The sequence below is a fragment of the Bubalus kerabau genome, chromosome 19, assembly GCF_029407905.1.
Source record: "Bubalus kerabau isolate K-KA32 ecotype Philippines breed swamp buffalo chromosome 19, PCC_UOA_SB_1v2, whole genome shotgun sequence".
NCBI classification, from domain to species: Eukaryota; Metazoa; Chordata; class Mammalia; order Artiodactyla; family Bovidae; genus Bubalus; species Bubalus kerabau.
Window position 1 is genome coordinate 23,848,823 of NC_073642.1, and position 26,414 is coordinate 23,875,236.

Below are 26,414 nucleotides of genomic sequence, written 5' to 3' on the forward strand. Positions count from 1 at the left end.
AGCAATGCTGAGATCCACACCACCAGCAGTATCAGAAGTACCTTGGAAAAGGTATTTCCCAGAGGTTCTGGTGTGTACTGATCATCTGTGGTTGTCTGGCACTGTTCTGGGCACTGACAAACACAGCTCACCTCCTTTTCCCAACAACCTTGACAGTCAGTGCCTGTGTCTTCATTTTAACAGAGGAAAACAGGAAGAAAAGATGAAGTAACTTACTCAAGGGCACATACAGCTATAAACTGGGAGTCACCTGGAACATCTAAGCCCAACACGCCCCTCTGGATCCGTTCCCGAGTGAATGCCCAGTGAGGCCCCGCACCTATGTTCCCTGACCCTCCTCCCCAGGCCACCATGTTAAGGCAGAAGCCTTCTTGAGGGCCTTGATGGGTCTCTGGGCAAATACATTCATCCTTATACATCTCTCTTTTTAAAAAATATTCATGTATGTATGTACTGTTCCTTGGAAGAAAGGCTATGATAAAACTAGACAGTGTATTAAAAAGCAGAGACATTACTTTTCTAACAAAGGTCCCTATAGTCAAAGCTATGATTTCTCCAGTAGTCATGAATGGATATGAGAGTTGGACCATAAAGAAGGCTGAACACTGAAGAATTGGTGCTTTTGAACTGTGGTGCTAGAGAAGACTTCTGAGAGTCCACTGGACAGCAAGGAGATCAAACCAGTTAATCCTAAAGGAACTCAACCCTGAACATCCATTGGAAGGACTGATGCTGAAGCTGAAGCTCCAATACTTTGACCACCTGATGTGAATAGCGAACTCATTGGAAAAGACCCTGATGCTGCGAAAGACTGAGGGCAGGAGGAAAAGAGCAACAGAGAATGAGATGGTTGGATGGCATCACCGACTCAGTGGACATGAGTTTGAGCAGACTCCGGCAGTTGGTGAAGGACAGAGAAGCCTGGGGTGCTACAGTCCACAGGGTTGCAAAGAGTTAAGACACGACTGAGCAACTGAATTACAACAATCACGTAGTTAGGTCCCCATACTTAGGTGCTTTCCAAAAGTCACCTTCTCAACCTAACAAGACACTTGTAGAGCTCTCTTCACAGGAATTTCCAAGGGTTTCAGGAGCTCTGTGACAGGAACAGGACGAAGACCAATTATCTACTTCTTATCATAAATCACAATATCACAGGAGCCTTGCTGAGGCTCTCTCTTCCCGGCCAGACACCCCTGTGATCCACCCTCAGGGGACCCGGCACCTCTCCTGCAGGCATTTTTCACAGCTGATCACCAGCTCCTTGCTGCCTACTCCAGGTGATTCTCTTCCCTCTTCCCTCCAACTCCCCAGTCTTCAATCTCTTGTCATCAGGCCCTGTCATCCTCTACCCTTCACTGCTGCTGTCAAGCACCAACCTCCATGTCACTCCCCCTCATTTCTTGATGATTTTAGCTCCTGGATAACAGGCCATCTCTTCTACACGACTCCTGTCCTGATTCTCAGTCACTTCAATACACACACACATACACATGATCCCTCTAACTGGCCTGCCAGTTGCTTGCACTGCCTTCAGCCCCTCCAACTCCTTGTCAAGACCTGACAGTTATCACTAACTCCAAACCCATCTATAATCTTCATTTCATGCACCCCACTCTCTGCAACTGGCACCCACTCACCCACCCCACCCAGTTACTACTCCCAATCATCTTTCCCTGCTCTATTGCTCACAGTATTTATCACCTCTAATATGCTACATAATTTACATGTTTTCATTTGATTTATTGTGCATCTCATTCGAATGCAAGGGCCAGTAAGGCAGAGACTTTTGTCTTTCTGGTTCCTGCATGTAGCACCACGAGTAGAACCTGGTACACCAGAAACTCAACAAACTTACTGAATGAATGAATGAATTTTAATCATTTGTGTAATTATTCAATATCCATTTCCTCTGCTATACTGTAAGCTTTACAAGGACAAAGGCCAAGATCCATCTTAGTCACCCCTGGAAGCACTCAGTAAATATTACTTAATTGAGGAAATGGAGGAGCAAAATTCAGATTTAAGAAATCCATTGCTGGGCTAAATTGACTGCTTGCAAGGGTCACCTCCTCCAGGACTGCCTGGATCTGGCTCTGTCCCCACTGACTGGCACCTGAATACAGGTGACCTAAATAAAGCTGTTGATTCTGATAAGCCCAAGCACAAAGCACCAGAAGCCCTCAGACACAGAGATCTGAGCGCATACAGCGCTTTCTGATGCCACTGTGCAAATATTTGATCCCGTGGATGGAGGCGGGGAACTCATTTCACCTGTCATTAAGAATAGTTTCAGTGGCTACCTGAAAAAATTCATTCCAAAAGCATGATGGAGAGGACCTTCAATCATGAACTTCCTCTCAGGAAAAAACACTTAACAAGATCCTAACTGGGTTTTTAAAAAAGTGTTTTTATTTATTTTGGCTGCCCTGTGTCTTACCTGTGGCATGCAGGGTATTTTAGTTGCAGCATGCGAACTCTCAGCTGTGGCATGCAGACTCATAGTTGCAGCATATGGGAGCTAGTTCCGTGACCGGGGATCAAATCTGGGCCCCCTGCATTGGGAGCGCAGAGTCAGCCTCTGGACCGCCAGAGAAGTGTCTTATCTGGGTGTCAGATTACAACTTCAGTTTGTGACTTCTTCTTCAAGCTGTACTCATGGCTCACTAGGTTAGTTTTGCCATTCATGGGTAAGAGATTTGCTCCAGGAAAAAAGACACATAAATAAACCAAGCACTTTTTGTAAAAGGCACAAAGAGAACCAAATTTCACTACTTCAGACTTAGTCTGACCTCTCACCCAGGATGGAGGAGCTTGAAAATCCCTCTCTTCTACAGAGATCAAGTGCTGCCAGGGAAACCAGTTCTGAAAATCACATCATTCAAGTACCTTGCTTCTCAGGTTCCTGACAGGCGGGTCCTTCAATTCCAGTCAGGAGAACCTCAGCTGCAACAAAGCAGCCACAACACTTGGGGAAACAGAAGTTCTTGTGCATCTCTGAGACAAGCAATGCAGACAATCAACTAAGACCTGAACCCCTGGCAAATATGAGAAAGATCCTGATTCACAGCCAAAAAGCAGGTGAGAACAGCGTGGGCTTTGGTGATCTTACCACCCTGCCCTGTGTCAAGATTAATATCAAAGTAAGTCATCAGATACAGACCCAGCCTAACAGGTTTACTTATTGGGGACTTGGACTCCTATTATGATCTGAACAACATCTTAATAGATGTCGATTGCAACATACAACTCAACAAGGGTGAAGAATTAAGTCATTCTGAGAACCTCTACTGAGATCTGAGGAAAAGGGCCAAGAGAAACTGGAAGAGAGAAGGATGAGAAAAGGAAGACCAAGGAATGGCTCAGTAGATTCAGGGTGAAAGAAATCTGTAGAAAACTTGGCTGTGTTCCAGTGGTGACGACTTCCCCACCAGAACATGCCTTTCACAAACGATCCCCTCCATCCCTCTCCAGAAGAGGAGAAGAGGACACACAAGAAGAAGCGCCTGGTGTGGAGCCCCAGTTGCCATCCTATGGGTGTGAAGTGCCCAGGATACCTCAACCATCTCTAGCCAGGCACAAACAGCTTTGTGTGCTGGCTGCTCTACTGGCCTCGGCCAGCCTACAGAGGAAAAGCCAGGCTTGCAGACAGATGCTCTTTCAGATGGAAGCAGCATTAAAAGCACCCTGAATCCAGATGAGTGGGAAACCATCACAAAAAGCACATTTTGGATTTAAAAAAGAAAGAGGGACTTTCCTGGTGGCCCGGTGGTTAAGAATCCACCAATACAGGGGACACAAGTTTGATTCCTGGTCCAGGGTTGCAAAGCAACTAAGCCTGTGCACCACAACTACTGAGCCCAAGCACCTAGATCCTGTGCTCTGCAAGAAGAGAAGCCACCGCCATGAGAAGCCTGCAGACCGCAACTAGAGAGTAGACCCCCACTTGCCTCAACTAGAGAAGAGCCCACACACAGCAGTGAAGACCCAGTGCAACTACAAATAGATAAATAAATAAAAATTTTTTAAAAATAAAGAAAACTCAGCCGTGTGAATGTGCTCACACCAGACTAAAGATACCTGCTCTTAACCCCTGCTGTTTGGAAGGTGTGCTAGCAGAGCTTCCTGAAACACATCTCTTCTTTTAGACCTCAAGTTTGTACTTTTGAAACAAAGAGTGTTTTTCATTTCTCCTGGAACTGTACAAGTCTCAGAGTCAGACAACATACATAACCACCAGCCCACTCAATGTGCTGGCTGTGTGACATTCGCCAAGTAACTTAACCTCTCTGAAATCATTTTCTTATCCATAAAACATGAAGCTTAAATGAAATAATACCTATAGATAATCAACAAATATGCCTTCCTTTCCTCCCAGCAAAACTCAATCTTCCATAGAATTCAAGTAAGACACCACAGTGACCATCTGACACAACCTCTGTCTGTCCAGCACACCATTCTGTGGCATCACGGATAAAGAGCCTGTGTAATTATGGAACAGGAAGACAGCCAGGAAATAATCGGCCAGTTCCGAGATGCCACCATGGCTCCTGAGGGGAGGGTCATCTGCCAGAAGATAAAATAGCCTTCTCTTGCCCTCACAGAGTCTCCAGAAATTTCCACCAAGTACACAGAGAAACCAATGTCAACACTACAGTGGCTGGGAGATCGGGGATACGGCCCAAGGCCATGGACACCTTACATGGGCAGTCACATGGCAGCGAAGGGACAAGAAGGACCAACCAAGACCTCATAGGGCCACTGCGAACAGCTGCTGGATGGCGGTACCTCAGGGAAAACATGCGCCGTATCACGTGACACCTGCATCCGCTTCCGCGACACTGCCAGGGTTGTGCCAACCTTACCCACTGCTTCAAAGATGGCTGTTTGCACCTGCATCCATCTCTCTGTGAGGAGGGCCTCCTCGGGCTCCCGCTGAGCTCCCCACTTGAGGAGGAGGCTCCCAGAGGAATGGTGTGCCTGGGCCTATGCTGTCCCGCCAACCCCAGTGTGCTCTATTTAATTATTCAAGGGATGAGGCGTTGCTGCCTTTATGGGCAAAGCTTTCAGAATACTTAAAATTCATGGGAGAAGCCAAGGAGTGGCTTTTTAAAGCTCCCTCCCTTGAAGCCAGTGATAGGGCTTTCAGTCAGGTGGTGGGATTCCAATTTTCCAGAATTTTCCATCCTTGGTGAAACATGCCTGCTTTTAAAAAAAAAAAAAAAAAAAGAAAAAAAACTGAGAGGAGAAAAAAAAAGAGGAAGGTCTGACAAAAGTCAATCTTGATTAATCATAAGTTTTGTCCCAAGGGAGTCGCTTTCAGACTTAGCAGATCAGATGCTGTGGGTGCCACAGTCAGGTGGGAGGCCAGGAACCTCTTGGGAGCCTGCTGGGTGTGGGGAGGGAGGGGGCCCCTGAGCTAGTATACTCTGCTCCACCCCAGGGCCGATTCAGAGATCGTCTCACCCAACTCCACATGCTGGAAGAGATGCACAGGCCACCAAGGTGGGTGCCTGAGGGCCCATGAAGGTGGGCTCACAGCCCTGGCTGAGATGTGGGCTAGGGCTAGGCACCCCTCAAGTCTGTGCCCAGGGAACACTCAGCACACCACATCACAGAGGGGCCCACTGAGGATGGACGAGGGGCCTGCACCCTGAGAGGACACTGGCTGAGGAAAGGCAGGCAGGCTTCTGGGGGCCTCAGCGTTCACTGAGCCGCACCGAGCCACCGCAGGGGCTTCACGTCTCCCAGCGAAGCTCAGCCCACGACACCACGTCCTCACGCTATAGGAAAGCCTGGCAGAGCCCAGAGCTTTTTGCTTCTCAGAACGAGGTCTGGACAACGGTTTCACAGCCATCACAGGCCACCTCTTTCTGTCCCTGCCCTATGTACCCCCCACCTGTGTACACCCAGCTGTGCTCAGGCCCCCTCAGCCCCCATGGAGCCAAACCCTCTGCCTGCGCCTTCCTCCCTCTGGTTCGAGTCCCTCCAGATGTGTCCACAGAAGCAAACCGCCTCCTCCAAACAGCAGTGGTCCTCTACGCGGAAGCCACTCTCTCCTGCCCCTGCCTCTTGGCCCAAATTCTCCCTTCTCTCAGCTGAACATGCCCATATCCTTTCAACAGGCGATTCTTATCTCTTTAAGGTCAAGGACTGCTTTGAAAATCTGATAAAAAACTACAGCCATCCTCCCTAGAAAAGAACATACACATATACAGTGCTCCATACAGTTTGTAGGGAGGGGTGTTCACAGACCTCTGAATTGCACATAGGCACTTCATTTTTAAAAATTGTGTATTTATTTATTTCTGGGTGTGCTGGGTCTTTGTTGCTGCGCACAAGCTTTCTCTACTTGCGGCAAGTACAGCCTGCTCTCTAGTTGTAGGAGGTGGGCTTCTCACTGTGGTGGGCTCTCTTGTTTCAGAGCATACCCTCTAGGCATGCAGGCTTCAGTAGTTGCGGCTCATGGGTTTAGTTGCCCCGTGGAATCTTCCCTGACCAGGCACCAAACCCATGTCCCCTGCATTGGCAGGCAGATTCCTATCCACTGGACCACCAGGGAAGGCCCTAGAAACTTCATTTTAAGAAACTTTCCTTCAGGGAACTGCCCTGGTGGTCCAGTGGTTAAGACTCCACACTCCCAATGCAGGGGGCCTGCGTCCGATCCCTGGTCGGGTCACTAGATCCTGCATGTCACAACAAAGATCCCATGTGCTGCAACTAAGACAAATAGATAAAGAAAAAGAAACCTTTCTCCGTGTCATCCTTAGGAAACATGTGGCCAGACCCCTCCAGCTCTGCTCTCCTTCCTAATCAGATGAACTCCGGCACCCAGAACTACACACAACATTCTGGATGTCACATGCAGCAGACCCCTCACCGCCAGCTATTTCACACTTTGGCTAAGAGCTTCAGAGTTTTAGCCGGCCACATCACTGGAGCTGATTCACAGGGAACCCACCACCAACTCAAATCCCCAGGTCTTTCACATGCTTGGAAAGATCCGTCTCACTTCTCATCCCTCTACCTGGGGGACAGTCAGGGGACCACACCCTCCCAGTTACCCAGCATCATCCAGGCTCTTGGTCCTCCCTGCTAAGTTGGAGCCAGTCTTTCCCTCCTCCCTACATTCTCAAATCTCCTAAAGTCCTTGAAACCTGCGGGACCAGCTGTCCAGCCAGAATACCCCCTTCACCTTCACACCGTAACTGACACAAAGCTAGTCCGTGAGGACGGCACTGCCCCACCACACACAGCTGGTCTGCTCCTCTCACCCTCCACAAAAGCGGAACCCAAGGGGAGACGGGTGGCTGGTGTCCTCACGGCCCCCAGAGTGTGGCTCTCTCTGTGCCCTTGGAGGCGAGGCCATTCCAGTCACCTGCCCCTGCCACACCTGTGCCAGCCTCCAAGTGTTTCCTGCCACTGATGGGGGCTTCAGCTCTGAGCCTGACTCATCCTCCGTCCACCTCCTGTCACCACCCCCATCCACAGGACAAACGCCTCGCCCTGGACTCAGCTCCTCCCACCCAGTGCCTTCTTCCCTGTGCCCTCAGTGAGTTCACTTTCTTCCCTGAATGGCCCATGCCCTTCCCACAGACCATCACTGTTCCCCACTCTGTGGGAATTCCTTGCCTCCCAACCTGATGCACCCTGCCATCTGCCTCTCTGCGCCCACACCCAAGCAACCGGGTGGACAAAACAGGGTGGACGTATTTCACTTTAAATACATGTTCTCTGACCTCAAACTGTCGCTCTGCAAATGGCCCACAAAGCCTAGGTTTCTCTGGGAGGCTGGCCACCCGGTCCCAGACAATTTCACTCTATTTTCTTCTCCTCAGATTCCCATCCCCAATGAGATTTCCATCCTCATTGCTCTGAGCTAATGAGCCTGCCTCATACATCCTGGCGAGAAACAAGAGCCCTGGACTAGAACTCAAGCACCTTCCACCACACCCAGACCTGCCTCCATCTGCTCCCACTGTGGCCTCCTTCCCTCCTTCCCTCTCTGCTCCAAGGGACAATCTTCCCCCGATGCCCTGAACCCCACTCCTGTCACCATATGGCCTGGCTCCTGGGTCACCCTGCTTCTCTCGGGCACCATTCCTGCCAGCATCATCAACCACATGCTGAAGCTCTCCTATCTTAAATACCTTCTCCCTTTACCCACAGCCTCTCATGTGGTTGTCTCATGACTCCGTTCCCTCCACTGTCAACTCCACTCACTCGTTCATTCGTTTGGCTGCACAGGGTCTTAGTTGTGGCATGCAGGGTCTTTTAGTTGCAGCGTGTGAACTCTTAGGGACTTCCCTTGTGGCTCAGATGTAACAAGTCTGCCTGCCATGTGGGAGACGTGAGTTCGATCCCTGGGTTGGGAAGATGACCTGGAGGAGGGCATGGGAATCCACTGCAGTATTCTTGCCTGGAGAATCCCATGGACAGAGGAGCCTGGCGAGCTATGGTCCATGGGGTTGCACAGAGTCAGACACGACTGAGTGACTAACACACACATGCAAACTCTTAGTTGTGGCATGTGGGATCTAGTTCCCTGACCAGTGATCAAAACTGGGTCCCCTGCATTGGGAGTATGGAGTCTGAGCCACCGGACCAGCAGGGAAGTTCCAATCAACTTCTTGAGAAAAGTGGTCCACACATCCCTCACGCAACCCCCGTCCCAGCCTCCCATTCCTCTTCCGGCCCACCTGGTGCCTGGCCCTGCCTGACTCGCCGCTGTCTGGATTCAGGTCAGGGCCACCACCAGCCACCACGCCACTTAGCCCTAGGCCACTGGTGCGGCACTCAACACTGACACCCAAGCCCCCGCTGAGACACAGCCCCTCCCTTCCTCCCTCCCTGGGCTCTCCTCCTCTATCTTTCTTGCCGGCTCCGCCTGCTCTACCACCACCTGGAAAATGGATGCTTCTGAGCCCTCTCCTCCTCTGCCTTCCTTCTCAATCCATCAAGAAGTCACCCAATCTCTTCCAGTCTGACCTCTGCTGAACCCAAGCTACATTAAGTCCCTGCCTTCTGCCCAGCTCCACACACTCCGTCAAGCTTAAGATGATGTGGCCATTTGACCTTGAGTCTCCCACTCCACCCCTCACCTTCTGCTCCTCCAGGCTTCCCTACACCTTCTTGTTGTTCAGTCGCTTAGTCGTGTCCAACTCTTTGCAACCCCACGGACTGCAGCACACCAAGCTTCCCTGTCCATCACCAACTCCCAGAGCTTGCTCAAACTCATGCCCATTGTGTCAGTGATGTCATCCAACCATTTCATCCTTTGTTGTCCCCTTCTCCTGCCCTCAATCTTTCCCAGCATCAGGGTCTTTTCCAATGAGTCGGGTCTTTGCATCAAGTGGCCACCACTTGCTTCAACCCCAAACCAAAGGGATCCTTCTCATTCCTTCCCTCCCCCTTATTCCTATCTTACAACCAATCTCTCTGAAAGCTCTAACAAATCTTCCCCCAAATCATCTGCAGTCTGCTCACTTCTCCTTCCCTCTGTGACCTTCTCAGGCTCAGCCAGCATCCTCTTTGAACTAGAACACAGGAACCCTGTCACTTCTCCTCACTTCAGGTCTTATCCTCTTTCATCCATTCTGCATAGAGCACCAGAGAAGTCTTCTTAAAACGAAGGAAGGGCTGTGTCACAGGGCTATTAAAACCTTTCTGTCTTTTTTTGTTTGTTTGTTTGTTTTTGGCAGCATCCCTTGGCATGTGGGATCTTGGTTCCCTGACCAGGGATCAAACCCACATCCACTGCACTGGAAGTACAGAATCTTAACCACCCGCAGGTCTGTCCTAACCCTTCAGTCTTATCTGCTCTCACAGCATTTCAAATATAAGCCATTGTCCATGCCACAGCCTATGAGATCTGGTGTGCCCTCATGCCTACCTACTCTCCAACCCCAGCCTGGGCGCCCCTCCCTCCCTCGCTGCCAGCCAGCCTGGCAGGTCTGATTTCAGTTTCTGAAACATTCTGGGCAGCCCCTTCCCACACTGGGTCTTTAACCCCGCCCCTCCCTCCACCTAAAACGATCTGCTCCTGCTAGTCACATGATAGAGCAGCTTAAATGTCACCTCTTCAGAGGCAGCCCGTAAACATACAGCCTCAAGCTGGGCTCAGCCCCTGCTTCCTTCCCTCATGGCACTGAGCACAACTTGCAGCTATTTCATTTGTGGATGCTTGCAGGGGGAGGAGAGGGCTGGGAGTGGGCAGAGACAGGTGGAATCTGTCTCCCTCACTAGAACGAGAATTCCATGGAAATAAGAGGGGCCATGTCTGACTTAAATTGTTAAATGTTAAAAATAATAATATTTATTTATATATTTGGTTAAAATGTGTTAGAATTAACAAATGTAGTATATTAATGCATATAGGTGGAACCTAGAAAAATGATACTGATCAACCTATGTGCAGGGCAGGAATAGAGATGCAGATGTAGAGAATGGGCATGTGGACACGGAGGGTGGGGGACGGGTGAGTGGGACGAACTGGGAGATTAGATATACACTGACAAGATATACACTACTGGGGCTTCCCAGGTGGCTCAGTGGCAAAGAGTCCACCTGCCAATGCAGGAGAAACAGGAGACACAGGTTTAATCCCTGGATCACAAAGATCCCCTGGAGAAGGAAATGGCAACCTCCTCCAGTAGTCTTGTCTGGGAAATCCCATGGACAGAGCAAGCTGGGGGGCTGCAGTCCACGGGGTCACAGAAGAGTTGGACACGACCTAGTGACTAAACAACAACATTTGCACACCACCATGTGTAAAATAGTAAGCTAGTGGGGACCTGCTATATAGCACAGGGAGCTCAGCTCAGTACTCTGATGACCTAGATGGGTAGGATGGGGTGGGAGGAAAGTCCAAGAGGGAGGGGATATATGTATACCTATAGCTGATTCTCTTTGTTGTACAGCAGAAACTAACACACATTGTGAAGCAATTATATTCCAATAAATAAATAAATAAATAATATACATTAAAATTCATTTCACTTGTTTCTTTTGCTTTTTTTAATGGAAACTAGAACATGTAAAATTACATATGTGGCTTCATATTTCTATGGGACTGTGCTGGTCTAGTTAGCAAGGGTGGGGGCAGATTATGACATTATGTTGATATAACACTGTATTATAATCAACTGCTTTATGTGATAAACAATATAGAGAGGCACAGGCCAAGCATTCAGGTACACAGAAGGCAGGTAGGTCAGAGGAGGTTAGAACAGACTTGAAACACCAAACTAATGAGGATGAAGTCATGGATTGCTGCTACTTAGCTGAACACCCTGCAAGTAGCTTATGCCAACTATCCAATACATGTGCAGATTTGAAGGCTGCCACTGGAACAACAGAGGATGTGTTTCAACATGGTCACATAGCACATGTCCTAAAGCCCTTCCCGACTCCAGTGGGTTCCTGGGCCTCTAAGAACAGACCTACTGTCTAGATATTCTTGTCTGCATACAACTCAGTGCTCTCATGCCCAACCTTCCCCTCCTCATATTTAGAGAATTAGACTCATCAAAAGAAACAAGGGGACTTCCCTGGTGGTTCAGTGGTTAAGAATCTGCTTTCCAATGCAGGGGATGCAGGTTTGACATCTGGTTGGGAAACCAGGATTCCCACATGCCGCAGGGCAACTGAGACTGAGTGCCACAACTAGAGAAGCCCAAACACCACAAGGAAGACCCAGCACAGCAAAACATGGAAGAAAGGAAGGAAAGAAATGAGGTCTTGCTATGTTGGTTTCTGTCAACTTTGGGCCACTGCAAGACTCAGAGTGGGACCAAGGAGAGGGCTATGCAGAAGTGCCCAGCCCACCTTCCATGGGGCACATGTCACGTCAGCTGATGGGGGCAAGGGCACAAGATGAGCCATCCCCACAGAAAAGCCTGAGCCCTCAGGTGTTGAGCTGACCCTCTGGGTCACCACATTAATATTCATTCCCTCCAAGAGATTATCTGCTCCCATGGAGCAAGGAAATCTACTTCTCACAGAGGTTAATAAACTTACAGATCTCATTATTCAAAGAGGTCATGCTGGCAAAAATTTTAATGCATTTTTTAGGAAAGGTCTGGAAGATTATTAACAACAGAAAAATGGCTGGCTATTCAGAGAAGCGAGGGCAGAGAGGTGACTGATGGAGACGAAGCAGGCTCTCCCCTCCTCCACACAGCATCCCCAGGGCTGTGGAAGGTAAAGCACTTGGAGTCCAACTGGGCTGGCCATCTCTGACTGCCCACCCTCTGGGTCTGGGGCTGCTTGCCTCTGTTCCTGCCCCCAGGTCACCTCGCACGTTGGCAACTAGCACATTTACCAACACATTCCTCAGTCTCCAATGGGCACTGCAAGGCTGCTCATAAATCTGTATTTGCCCACAGTCAGCTGTATCAAACCATTTCTTCTCTTCCTAATCTACCCCCTGGTTCTCAGATCAATTCCTTAGCTCACACAGAGAAGGAAAAGCCAGGCGACCCAGCTCCCTCATTCCCCTTTCCACCTCAGCCTCAAAATGCCACCATACCTGCACCTTGCCTGGTCTCTAAGGGCGATCCTCCCAGCATAAAGCTCTTGTTCTAGTTCCTTCCTGCCATCCACTTCCCTGTGCCAACCACACTGCCTGTCATCTTTCTCTAATATCTTCAATCTCCACTTCTATTTCCCCCCCAGCCTCCCAACACGCTCAACTGATGAAATGAAAATCAGCCTTCCTTCTACCCTGACTCATCCTCAAGCTCAGCCTGACTTCTTTATTCCCCTGCTGTACACTCACTCCTTAAACCACTGCAGATGGATTTGTGCCTTCACACTTGGCTGAAGCTGCTCTTAAAATCCATTAGTGCTCTAACTCTCCCACCCCCACAGAGGGATTTAACAGCACGCACCTTGGGTCCCCACCCAGCTTCCCAAGGCCTTCACTCATGTTGAATACACCTCCCTTTCAGCCTCCTGTCTCCTGGCTTTCACAACACTGCTCTCCTCCAGCCTTCCTCCAGTATCATCACCTCTAAGTCTCATCCACTGGCTTCTTTTCCTTCTCTTCAACTGGTGTCCTTTCCCAGAGTTCCATCTTCATCTTTTTAAAGTATTTTAAAAAATATTTTATTATTCTTATTGTTATTTATTTTTATTTTTTGGCTTGCTGTGCAGCATGTGGGATCTTAGTTCCCCACACCCCCTGCACTGGAAGCACAGAGTCTTAACCACTGGATGGCCAGGGAAGACTCCCATCTTCATCTTCTTGATCCACTCTCTCCTTGGGTGATCAAGTCCATCTCAGAGGTGATGGCTCTCAAATCTGTACCTCTGATTCTACCCTAGTTGCTGAATGCTAGAGCTGAATTAGGAGAAGGCAATGGCACCCCACTCCAGTATTCTTGCCTGGAAAATCCCATGGACGGAGGAGCCTGGTAGGCTGTAGTCCATGGGGTCGCTAAGAGTCGGACACGACTAAGTGACTTCCCTTTCACCTTTCACTTTCAGGCATTGGAGAAGGAAATGGCAACCCACTCCAGTGTTCTTGCCTGGAGAATCCCAGGGATGGGGGAGCCTGGTGGGCTTCCATCTATGGGGCTGCACAGAGTCAGACACGACTGAAGCGACTTAGCAGCAGCAGCAGAGCTGAATTTCTATTGATAGAGGCCACCACACATGACCCACTACAAGTGGAAATTCACCACATTCACCCAGACTAAACTCTCATCAACTCTCTCCCCTAAACTGCATCTCCTCTTGTATTCTTAATCTCAGTCAATGGCACCACCATCCACTCAGTCAAACAGTCTAGAAATACCCGAATTGCTGGCAGCTCCACCTCTCCCTTTCTCCCGTTACAACAATCAAGAGCTGTGGGTTCACCTCCCACATGACTCTCGGGGTGCCTTTGGCCTCTAGAAAATTCATCTTAAGAACATGAATTCTGCTCTCAAATAGGTGAGAGCTTGGTTTCCTGGCTGTGAGTATGAACAGATTACTGAATCTCTCAAGCCCAGTTTCCAACTCTGAAAGTGAGGGTTGTTGTGAGAATTAAATGAGATATTGTATAGACACACTCTGCATACTAACTCAAACCCACTAAGTTCTCATTAAGTAATAGTTTAGTTTGTGTCCTGATTTAGCAACTCTATAGGAAAGACATTCAAGCTTTAACTCTCTCATCTCTGGCAAGGTGCCTTACATATACTTTTCTGCTTTATTGTATTATACATACTCCTAGAAGCTGCCACAGATCCAGCACATAACAGGGCATGGTTTACATATATAAATCTGTGCCATACATGCTCTGTGCTCTCAACACTTCTTGCCTGGACTGTGGCTAGTTTCTATGAGGTCTCTTTTCTCCAATCTCTCAACTTTTTGCGCTACCCTTCATTATCATCTCTGGAGTAATTTTCCTAACACAAGTAATGTTCTTCTCTTCAAAACTGATTGTTCCCTCATTACATATAGACTGAAGTCAAAATTCCATAGGACATAGCATGTTTCTGCCTCCTAACCCAAGTTACCTCATCCTCTCTGAGCCCACTGCCTGCTACTGCCTGGGACTCAGGCCTCATTCTTAGGTACCAAGACGAACTGCTCCTCTCACCTCCAGCCTCACCCATGGCTGGCTCCCCCTGCCACCTATGGGATAAAGTCTCAAACATGTAGCACAAAGGCCTTTCCTTCATGTCTGTATGTTCCTGACCCCTTCACCACCCTCAGCACGCACTTCACATTCTTTCTCACCTCCCTGCCCACTGCTAACAGCTAATGCACATCACAGCGTGTGCTTTGTTTAATCCTCACAACCACACTATGATGGTGGTACTATCATCAGTCCCATTTCACATATAAGGAAAATGAAGCTCACAAAGGTCAGTATCTTGCTCCAAGCTGTATAGCCAGTGAATGGCCAGCCCAGGCCTGAGTCCGAGGTCTCTGTTCTTGACCTGAATACTCTACTGCCTCCTGTGGGCAGCTCTCTCCATCTCAATGCTTCCCTTTGCCCTGCAGTTCTGCCTGCCTCGGAAACTCCTCCTTATCCTTCAAGACTCAGTTCCAAAGTCACCTTTTTCAAGAAGCCTTCTGCAACTTCTCAAAGAGTTAGGAATTTTATCCGTAAGGACATTTCAATAAAAGGCTATTTCATTGTCCTAAAAAGCTACCCACCATCCATCTCCCTTGGGAGGGCAGGAACCCTGTCCCAACAGCCTCTGTCATCCTGTCGCCTGGCCCAGAGAAGGTGCGCAAAAGCTAAGGGATGGCCAAGAAAGTTACAGGAGGGACTTCCCTGGTGGTCCACTGGTTTAGACTCTGTGCTTTCAATGCAGGGGACACAGGTTCAACCCCTGGCTGGGGAACTAAGGTCCCACATGCCCTGTGGTGCAGCCAAAAAATTTGAAAATAAATAAATAACTTTTAAAAAGAAAGTTACCAGAGCTGATGAACAGATGAAGGGTGATCAGAAAGGAGTTCAGATCCATATAAGTGGGTGGGAATCAGAGATATGAGACCCTGAAACCAATTACTGTCTAGTCCACATAGGCCCTGGCCCCATATCGATATCTCCCATGTTAGTTCATTAGGTAACGTTTGTTTGATGTCTACCTCCCCTACTAGACTGAAAGCATCGTGGGGCCATCACTGTGATTGTTCACAGCACATAAGGTAGATGGCCATGATTTGTTGAATGAATGAGTGAATGAATATACAATGAAGGGCTCCCTAACCAGCAGCACAAATCACTAGTCTGATGCCCACAATAGGGAGATACTGATTTTTGGTTTTTGTTTTTGGTCCACTCGTGTACCTCCCCAAGAAAGCAACTGGCTGGTAGACTGGTTTTCTTGTGAAGATAGGTGGGTCAGCTTCCTGACCTTTCTTGTCCACTAGCTAGTAACATTTCTCCACCCACACGAACTGAGAGGCTTAGTGATATGAGCGGAAGCTTCAGAAGGCAAACTACATATCCTCTGGGTCACATGATGACAAAGAACCAACTCTGACAATACTCAGGACTGGGAGAGAGCAGCTGAGGACTTGAGGAGAGCCCAAGAATGGACCATGTCCAACCACGTATCCCCCAAAGACACATCGGGAGCCACCTGCAGACCTTCCATCCAAGGCAGAAATGACCATGATGATCTTAGTGAACTTGGTCACCACTGATGAAATATTTATGTCAGTGAAGTATACATGTGTGCTCAGTCATGTCCAACTCTTTGCGACCCCATGGACAGTAGCCCACCAGGCTCCTCTGTCCATGGGATTCTCCAGGCAAGAATACTGGAGTGGGTTGCCATTTCCTTCTCCAGGGGATCTTCTCGACCCAGGGATCGAATCCTCATTCTTGCATCTCCTGCACTGGCAGATGAATTCTTTACTACTAGTGCCACCTGGGAAGCCATTTATGTGTCAAAACCGTGTTCTAAACGTTATGTACTCATTTTACTCGTCAGTTGTCTCAGTCCTTTGATAGATGCAGATGGTAAAGCTAGAGAGATAAAATGACTTGTCCAAGTTCACACAGCCAGCCAGGAGGGCTGGGATCTGTACTCAGCATCCTCTCCAGTCTCCAGACAGGTGGACTTCCATGACAACAGACTCATCTTGCTGAGATAGCCAGTTCTAGTTCCAGTCTGCCTGGAGGGGTTAGACAGTTCGTCCTCAGACCAACTGAGCTGAAATCAGCCATGTCTACCAGGAGCTCCTTCTCCTGCCCTTCAGAGCCTCCCAGCACAGGAGGACCTGTTCTTCATCCCCAAGAGGACCTTCTCCATCACCCCTCTCCCACAGGACAACAGACACCAAAGCAACCCTCCCATTCTCCATTTATCTGAACAACTCCAATTAAAAGCTTTCCCAATTAAAAATCCCAAAAGGGATCCAATGCCAGGGCAGCAGGGTCTGCAATATGCCTCACTAATTGGATCCCTGTGGACAACCCCTACCCTGTAACCCGCAGAAAAGATATCCCCCAGTGCACAAGGGGAGGAAGGAGGACAAAGGCTGGTTGGATGGTCCTACTCATCACCCAAGAGCTGGACCAAGACCTCCCAGAACAAGGCAACCGAAAAGGACTGGTCAGAGCCCTGCCGGCAGCTGGGATGCAGCCTCCACTTGGCTGGGAGGTACCTGGGGATTTAGCACTGTTTAGGAGGTCTGTTAGGCTTCCCAGGTGGCTCTGTGGTGAAGAATCCGCCTGCCAGTACAGGAGACTCAGTTGGAGCCTTGGGTCAAGAAGATCCCCTGGAGGAGGGCATTGCAACCCACTCCAGTATTCTTGCCAGGAGAATTCCATGGACAGAGGAGCCTGGTGGGCTACAGTCCATGTGGTTGTAAATCAGTCAGATACAACTTAGCCACTAAACAGCAACAACTACTGGGGTCTCTTAACACACAGCTCTTAAGCTAATTGCTTCGGCTGGTGGCAATGCTTTATCCTAAGCTTTTCTGCACAGGGTGGAGGATGTCATGATCCCCAATTCCTTAGAAGAAGATGACGCCTATCAACCAGGCTTGTGAATAAAAATTAAAAAAAAAAAAATCTCCAGTCGTTGACAAATGTCTAAATGTGTTCCCCACATGCATATTTTTATTCTAACAAGCTAATTTGAAATATAATTTAAATAAATTCTACCAGAATGATACCATATGACTAATAGCCCCCGGCGGCAGAACTACTGGAGGGAGGCTTCATCGTACATTCAGCAGAGGTTCCCAACCTGACACTCTTCCCACACAACGCACACCCCGCTAGGAAGCTGGCTCCAGCTGCCAACACGCACCTCCAAGCCTATAAATATGACTGGGGGTGGGGGGCAGGCCACGCGAGCAATACCTAGAAGTGCAGGCAGAGAACATGCAGGGCTTAGGGACCCAAGGATCCAAACCCATGCAAATCAGCAGCTCTTGGCCCCAACTCCTCTTGAGGCTCCTTTGTGCCTAATTTATTTTCATATTAGAAAAAAAAAAAAAAGTCTAACTCTCAAGATCCATAAGGTCAGGACCCAGCACACCTGAGAGTTCTAATATTCTGAAGAATGCTTTTTCTCTATTGTAACTCTGTTTGGGGGTGCTGTTCACTTTTGACAAAGGTGCAGGGAATTTTTCTTTTCAAAGGGAAAAGGAGCTCCCATCCCCACTCCATATACCAAAAGAAGTCTTTTCCCAAAGGTTTTAGGTGCCAATGCCGGCAGAGGTAATCTGTCACAGGATTTATCCAGATTTTTTTTTTTAATTGCCTGACAACTGAAGCAGGGACTGTACCGACTTCCCTGACTGTGCGTTCTTGTCAATCCCCTCACCAAGGGAAGCGTCTCTGCAGGAGGGGCCTAATGCCCAGCAGACACAGGGCTTTGCAGAGGAAGACGTCTAAGGGGTGGGCATGGGTGCTTTCGGCTTGTAGGCAGCCTTCTCTTCTAGGTCTTACAGCAGAATTACTCTGCCCTAATATTTCCAAACAAGCAGAGACAGTTTGAGCAGCTGGGTCCTCGTCCACCAGCCACCCTTAGCAACCACGACAGATCCTCAGTGTTCCTACCAGGATTCACTAAGGAGCGGTGACTCATCCAAAATTACACAGTCTCCGCAAATTACCTAACGTTAATTTTGATCTTGGTCTCCTCTACCATTTCTTTCCTTCAGTAATTCATTTAAAAGATTATCAAAATGTGGCTTTTATTTTTTAATTTATACCCTGCCTTGCTCTAGAAAAGGATTTCAGCAGAGATGTATAAAATTCAGCAAAATGATAAATCAGAAGTAGGTTTGGAGTTGAATGATGGTGTATATTTATAGTAACTGTCAGGGAAAGATGTCCATTCAAGGTATTTTAAGTTGAAAAACTTAGGTTACAAAAGAGATGTGTGACATGATTTCATTTGGATAAAAATATCCAATTTTTTGATACTGTTTGCTCTACATAAACGTCTATCTAGACACTGAGACATGTATACATGGAAAAGAGTCTGCAAAGATGGACATCTGATTGCTGATGGAGGTTATCCTTGCAATGTGGGATGACAAGTAATTTTCACTTTCTTCTATACACTCTTATTTTTTTAGTATGAACATGTAATACTTTTATAATTAGAAAAAAACAAAGCTATTTCCGTTTTTTTTTTTTTTTTCTTTTTTACTTAGTGAAAGAGTGAAGGCAAAACAGGGACAGGGTCAAAAAACTGAGCGAAGATAGTGGTAAAGGATGAGATCTCATCAATGTGATAAGGTCACCACACATCTGTCTCCTAAGTTCCCCAGAAGCCACTGCAGAAAGGAAACCTAATAATTTACACAAACCACTGAGCCCATCAGACAAAAAACAAAGCCCCTTTCTGTTCTAGGTCGCCCTTCAGGGAACTGTGCACAAGCAGCAAACATGCCCTCAAGTCCATCCTAAAACCAAGTCAGGAGTTTCAGGACTGTTTCCAATAAGCATGACAGCATTTTCCCAAAGTGAAAGTCAACCCAAAATGAGTCATTCATTCATTCGGCACATACCTACTTGTTATCTACCCCATGCCAAGCACTGTGTATTTTTCCAGCTCTGACACGAAGGGTGACACTAAGGACTGTCTAAACAATGAGGATGATCCTACATGTTAAGGGTCTCCCTAAGTATTTCTGCCTAGTGTACTGGGGAATCTTTCTTATGTTCCCCCGATAGTTCCTCTGACACCCTATGGATTACAGCATTTTGTTTAAACTCACACATATAGTTGGCACTTGTGTATGTGGCTTATGTTTTCCTTCTAAAATATAAACTCCACAAGGGCAGCAACCAACTGCTACCAGTCTGCTCATCCTGGATCCTCAACAGATTCTCCAACTGCCTTAGAGACGACGAGCTTGAGACCTCAGGAAGTCAAGTTTAAAAAACCCACAAGAAGGCATTCCTGGTGGTCCAGTGGTTAAGAATCTGCCTTGCCTACCAAAGCAGATGACACAGGTTTGATCCCTGGTCTGGGAAGATCCCAAATGCCGTGAGGCAGCTAAGCCTGTGCGCCCCAACTACTGAAGCCTGTGCACCATGGAGCCCGTGCTTCACAGAGAAGCCACTACAATGCAAAGCCCATGCCCGGCAACTAGAGAGTAGCCCCTGCTAGCCACAACTAGAGAAAGCCCTAGAGCAGCGACAAAGTTACCAGCCAAAGATAAATTTAAAAAATTAAAACAAAAACAAAAAAACCCACAACAGAGGAATTTCCTGGTGGTCCAGTGATTAGGATTCTGCACTTGTACTGCCATGGGCTGGGGTTCAATCCCTGGTCAGGGAAGTGAGATCCTGCAAGCCATGGTGTGTGGCCAAAACACACACACACACACACACACACACACACACACACACAAGAAACCCATAACAGAACCAAGGGAAGACAAGTTTCCTCAATATATTCAAGAGCCTGTTATTTATTTTAGTCAACACGAACCTCCCCCTCCACAAAAGTCTCTAACTTGCAAGAACTATGAAATTACGTGTGATTCAAGAGGAGTGGAAAACTAAAGGAGAAGGAATGATCATCAGAAGAAAGCAAACCAGTATAGATTACCAAGCGAAGGCCCTCGGTGTTAGATAACCAAGTGCAACGTAATCTTGGCTGAACAAAACAAATGAGTGTAAACTGAAGCCAAACAGAAATACAGTAGATGTTGTTTGTAAACACTGACAAAATCATCCCAAAGCCACAACAGCACACAAGCTGGGTTTTCTCTTAGCCTTCTGCAGGCGGGTAGAAAGACAATTTACAACCCCAATGCTCGGGTGACAGCCGACAGCCTGAAAATTAACCCAAGTCACAATAAAAGCTAAACAGTGTGCTTCAGCATTAAAAGAAAACTGCCTCCAAATGTGATTTCCTTCTCTCTTGGCCCTTGCAACTCTCAATTAAGCATGCCATATAAAAGGTAATCCAGAAATTATCACGACTTCTAGGCTGGCGTCCAGGCAAGGCTGCCCACCACTTCAAGCATTGACTCAATCAAAAAATTTATTGGAAGCCTATTAGGGGCAAGACATGGTGCTAGGTGTTGGGATTCACTGGTGAAGAACGTAATACCTTATCCTCTCGGGATGCTATTGGGGAAGGCAGATGATAAACAAGCACAAAGAACCCAAACAACAGCAGGTGTGGTGAACAATGGTGGGAACAAAGTGTAGCCACCTCATCAGGTGACAGGGGTGGTTAGAAAAGACCCTGAGCAGGTGATCTCGATGTCCAAATGCCAAGGATGAGAAGGAGGAAGGTTTTCGCAGAGCCGGGGCAAAAGCATTCCAGGTGGAGGGAAGAACGAATTCAAAGCCCTCCCAGGCAGGGCAAGAAAGGGCAGGGCAAGAAAAGAAAGGAGGCCAGGGTCAGCAGAAGGCAGGGAGGGAGGCCAGAGGGGCTCGGAGGAGAGGGCACAGGACAACCTCTTGTCGGCAAGCGGAGGCTTAAGGTAAAGAGGGGTGTGACCTGATTGAAAAGTGGCGTGACTCATCACCTGGGCTCCCATGTGCAGAGTGGACCGGAGACACCCCAGAGTGGATGCTGGGGGTGCCTGTGAGGAAGTTAGTCCAGGATGGAGGCGAATGGCCAAGGGTAGGGTAGGATCTGTGATTCTAGGGAGAGGTGAATGCACCCCCAGATAATATCCCAGGAGCAGAACCTCAGGGACCCACTGACAGCCTGTATATCAGGGGTGAGAAAGAGAAGAATCAAGGATGACTCTTACAAGTGGGTGGACGGTGGGGCCAAGGGCTGGGGATGGAAGAGACAGAGGGAAGGAGAGGTTTGGGGAGCTCTGTGCATGAACAACAGCAGGAAGCCCTGGGAAAGGGCTGTGTTAGAAATACAGTGGAATGGACTGTACTTCCCTGCTGGTCTAGTGGTCAAGATTCCGAGCTCCCAATGCAGGGGGCCTGGGTTCAACCCCTAGTCAGGAAAATAGATCCCTGATCTAGTGCCACAACTAAAAATCCTACATGCTGCAACGACAATGGAGGATCACAAGAGCTGTAACTAAGACCTGGCACAGCCAAATAAATAAAATAAACATTAAAAAAAAGAAAGAAATATAAATATGGGAGTTGCCAGCATATAGATAGTACTGAAAGAAATGGAGGGATGGGATAACATCACTAAGGAAGAGAGTGTGGACAGCAAAAAGGAACCAGGATCAGGACCTAAGCAACCGCATCACTCTGAGGTCAGACAGAGGAGCAACCAGCAGGGAGACTGAAAAGGAGTCATCGGGAAGGGAAGGGAAACCCAGTAGAGTGTGGAGGGGTAGGGGAGGGAGTGGCCACAGAGGAGGAACACTGCTGAGGAGGGGAGGAAGACAAGGACAGAGGTCTGACAACATGCAGCTCATCAGTGGCCCGGCAGTTCAGAAGCCAGACTAGAGGCTATGAAGGGCTGACAAATGGCAGGCAGAGGAGATGAATGGAGACGGTGGTTTTGGGCTTCTCTTTTGAGATGTTCTCAGGTAAAGGGGAACAAAGAAGTGGAACAGAAGAAGGACAGGGATGTATCAGGTTGGCCAAGAATTTCATTCAGGTTTTTCCATGAGATGGTATAGAAAAACCCAAATAACTTTTTGGCCAACCCAATAAAATGAGAGACGCCAAAGCTGTGCTATCTAACATGGTGGCTCCACTAGCCACGTGTGGCCATTCAAACTTAAAAAAATTAGGTCTCAGTCACCCTAGCCACATCAAGTGCCCCACAGCCGCAGGTAGCTGGTGACCACCATACAGGACCATGTGGATAAGAATGTTTCCATCAGTGTGGAAAGTTCCACGGGACAGCACTGGACCAAAGCATGTTTGTACACGGGTAGGAAAGACCCTAGAGACAGATGGAGGGGAGAAAACAAGAAATGTTCCCTGACAAGGTGAAAGGGGATGTGATGGCTGGTCGTCCAGGAGGGGCAAGCCTCTGGTAGGACAACAGGTAGGAAGGAAAACACCGGGGTGGCCACACACAGAACTGTAGGCGTGGGGGTGGGGGGTGTTGGTGAGGCACTTTCTTGGATTGTGGCTGTCTTTTGTCAATGAAAAGGGAGGCAAGATGTGTGTGGCGGGAGAAGAGGGAGATCTGAGGAAGGAATAAAGTAGGAAACAACTTCCTTGGGGAGCGAAAACACAACTTTCCTGGAGAAACAGACACACAATGCACAATACTTCTCAGAAGCGAAGCGGGAAATAGCAGTGAACTTCTGAATGAGGAAAAGCATCTTAAGTGGGGGAGAGAGAAACTCAGGCTTGATCCCCCCCCCACCTTTTAAATTTTGGTCATGTCTACACAGTAGAGCTGTGACAAAGCTGTAAGATCACAGCAAGCTTTTCTACTGGCTGCCCTTTCTTAGTTCATCCCCCTCCATCCTACTCAACTCTCGGAAAGGATGACATTGGTTCTATTTTCGGTGAAAATGGCTCCCTCCTCTGTGTGAATAGCTTACCCAGCCCTTAGCTCCATCTCAATTTACAGCCATGGTTTGTATGTTCACATAAATTATAGAAGAGGTGGATATATTAAAAATGGCAGAAGTACGTAGGAGTTACCAACCAACCCTTACCTACGAGAAGTGAGTAACAGACATTTATCAGATGATGTTAAAATTACATGAAAGACATATTCAGTATTTAAACAAAATCCCCAAGCTACTCCTCCGGCTTCTCTACAAACAAAAATTATTTTCTGACATTTTCTTTAAGCTTTTATGAGTAAACATTTTCATTTCCACAGAACCATTTGATCTCAACCACGGAGCTTCAATATTTGTTTTTGATCCCACCAGTGTGTTGGGTTGGTTTTGTGTTGGCTGGGAGTGGGGACGGGGGCAGGGGGTGTACAGACAGAGTTAAAATTACCAGGTTCCTTTTATCTTCCATCTTGAGACCTACATTTGCCAACTCCTTCTTTCTATACATTTTTTTTTAAAAGTATGAAATATGAGAACCTCAAAGCTTCCCACTGCACAAAGAGCAGCCCTTTCATAGCCAACCAAGAGGTCACTGGAAATGTTACAGGAAAACAGCTTCCCGGCCAGGGTGCCTCTGGTAAAAACCACTCACAGCTTCCTCCGTGTGAAATCTGGATCAGCACCAGTGTCTTCAGCAAATCTCCAGGCTCCTCTCTGTCCCCCCCGGCCTGCTCACGTCAGTCTGGAGTTCTCACACTTCCCTTCTCAGAATTCATTTCAGCCTCCCTCTGGTTCCTCCAAACACTTTACAGACCCCAGAGGTAAAAATTCACTGGGTAAAAGGACTCCACAAACTGGTAAGGACTAAGGCACAATGAAGCCAAGGTGGGAGCCCGGTCAAACCACCAGGAGGCCCCTTCCCCTTTCTGCTGCTCACCAGTCCTGCCCAGGAAAGCAAGCTCTCTAGACCTACCACCCCGCAGAAGTCTTCAGGTCTTGAGGAATGTGTGAAGGGCGCTCAGCTCAGCAGCAAGGGGACACAGAGATTCAGGAACTCCCCTTTAGGTACACACCACCCACCCACCCCAAGCCCACTGTCAGGCTGCGCTGGCAGTCTGCCCCTGCGCTCAGGTGTCATTCTACACTCATCCACTGCCTGCTCAACCTGGGAAAAGTCACCCAACCACTTCAGGCCTCTGCTGCCTTATCTGTAAAATGGGAATAAAAACCACTTCCAGAACCTGCACAGCACATCATCAATATGCGCTTACATCGGGTGAGCAGATGCACGGAGTTAATTGTGTTATTAACGCAGCGGCTCCCTGACTCACAGCGCCTACTGCTCAGAGAGACGCCAAGGAGAAATCAATCCTGCTTTTTAAATTACTTTATATACTCGGATGCATTAGTCACTTCGACAGAGTGCTTCAACTTCTCTCCTGAGCATCTACTCAGTTGTTCAAAGATTGAAGCCTTACCTACACATCCTCCGTCATATCAAAGCATAAAGTCCACTATTCCTATGCGGGGGGTTATTGTTATCTGGCGTGTTCCCTTTCCAGGAAAACTTCGATTTCCATTTTGTACGTAATAAATCCCAACTGTGGAGACAGACAAACTGCTTCTTAGACTCCCAAACACAGGCCCTGGAGTTGATCGCGCCTGGAGCGAAGGGACCGCGGCGGAATGGCCGAAGCAGGGAGGCCGGCCAGTGTGCTTGTCCCCGCCCGGTGCCCCCGCGCCCGGGCTGCCTTAGAGGGCGAAGGCCACGCGCGCTGCGCGGAAAGTCCGCGCCCAGGCCGGGGTGCCCCTGCCCGGTGTCCGCGCTCCGGGGTGGAGAGCGCGGGGTCGGGCGGCCCCAGGCTCTCCGGAGCTGGCTGCGCGCTGGCTCCAGGCTCCCGGTGCTGGGCGTAGAGGCCGGTTCGCCCAGGGGGGCTTCGAGCCTAGGGACGCGAGTCGGGGCACCGCAGCCCCTCGGGGTGCCACGCGGGGCGCGCGCGGCGCGGGCTCACTCACCCCATCTCCGGCGCTGCTCCGGCGGCCGCTCCGACGGGGCCTCTCGCGTCCTCTTTCCGCCGGCTCTGCAGCCGCTCCCCGCGCAGCACATGCGGCGGCCCCTGCGCGCCCGGCTCAGCCCCGGCGCCGCTCCATTCCGCGGGGCTGCGCGGCTGCCACTACCGCCGCCGCCGCCGCCGCCGCCACCAGGCGCGGGCGGGCGGGAGGGCGGGGGCTGGGCCGCCGGGGCTGGGCGGTCGCGCTCGGGCGGCGCCCGCCCCGCCCCGCTCCCCCCGCCCGGCTCCTTACGTAACCTTGTGGCCCCCGGGACTCGGCGCCCAGCCAAGGGGTGGGGGGCACGGCGGGGTGTGCGGTGTCCCCGGGCGCCGCCCCGCGGTCGCCACCCGCCTCCCGGGCTCCCCACCCCTTTCCCTTGGAGACCCGGCACTGGCACTCTCCCGCCCCGTGCCCACCGAGGGGCTTGGCGCAGTGCCAGAGCAAGCATTCAGCCTGTGGGACTGAGAGGACTTGGGCGACCCTTCGTTTGCAGTTGCAGGAACGAGGCCCCAGGAGAGGAAGTGACTTGCCCAAGGACATACATTCAGCTTTGAGCCCAAAGTTTTCAGAATCTGCGATAGGCACGGCCGTGTGCCGCCCTGAAGCCCCCTTTCATCTTGCGGGTCCACTCCAGGGGTTTGGCTCAGGGCACCCTCACCATGAAATTCCGGATCCTACACCCGCCACAGGTGTTCTGGACTCTTCTGTGGGCAAAGATGGGTTGGGGTCTCCCGATTACAGCATAATCGCTTTTCAGGAGGCTTAATCAACTTGGCTTGCTGCTGCTGCTAAGTCGCTTCAGTCGTGTCCGACTCTATGCGACCCCATAGACAGCAGCCCACCAGGCTCCCCCGTCCCTGGGATTCTCCAAGCAAGAATACTGGAGTGGGTTGCCATTTCCTTCTCCAATGCATGAAAGTGAAAAGTGAAAGTGAAGTCGCTCAATCGTGTCTGACTCTTAGCGACCCCCT

The 26,414-nt window shown here is 49.2% G+C and overlaps 1 protein-coding gene across 1 annotated transcript in view; it reads right to left on the minus strand.

The window, feature by feature from the left end:
- Window positions 1-25,604, minus strand: part of HOMER2 (homer scaffold protein 2) — a 91,452-nt gene extending 65,848 nt beyond the window's left edge. Inside the window, exon 1 of the mRNA XM_055555534.1 lies at window positions 25,408-25,604. Coding sequence (XP_055411509.1) covers window positions 25,408-25,412 — 5 coding nt within the window. The 5' untranslated portion in view covers window positions 25,413-25,604. The remainder of the gene's footprint in view (window positions 1-25,407) is intronic.
- Between the last annotated feature and the right edge of the window lie 810 nt (window positions 25,605-26,414).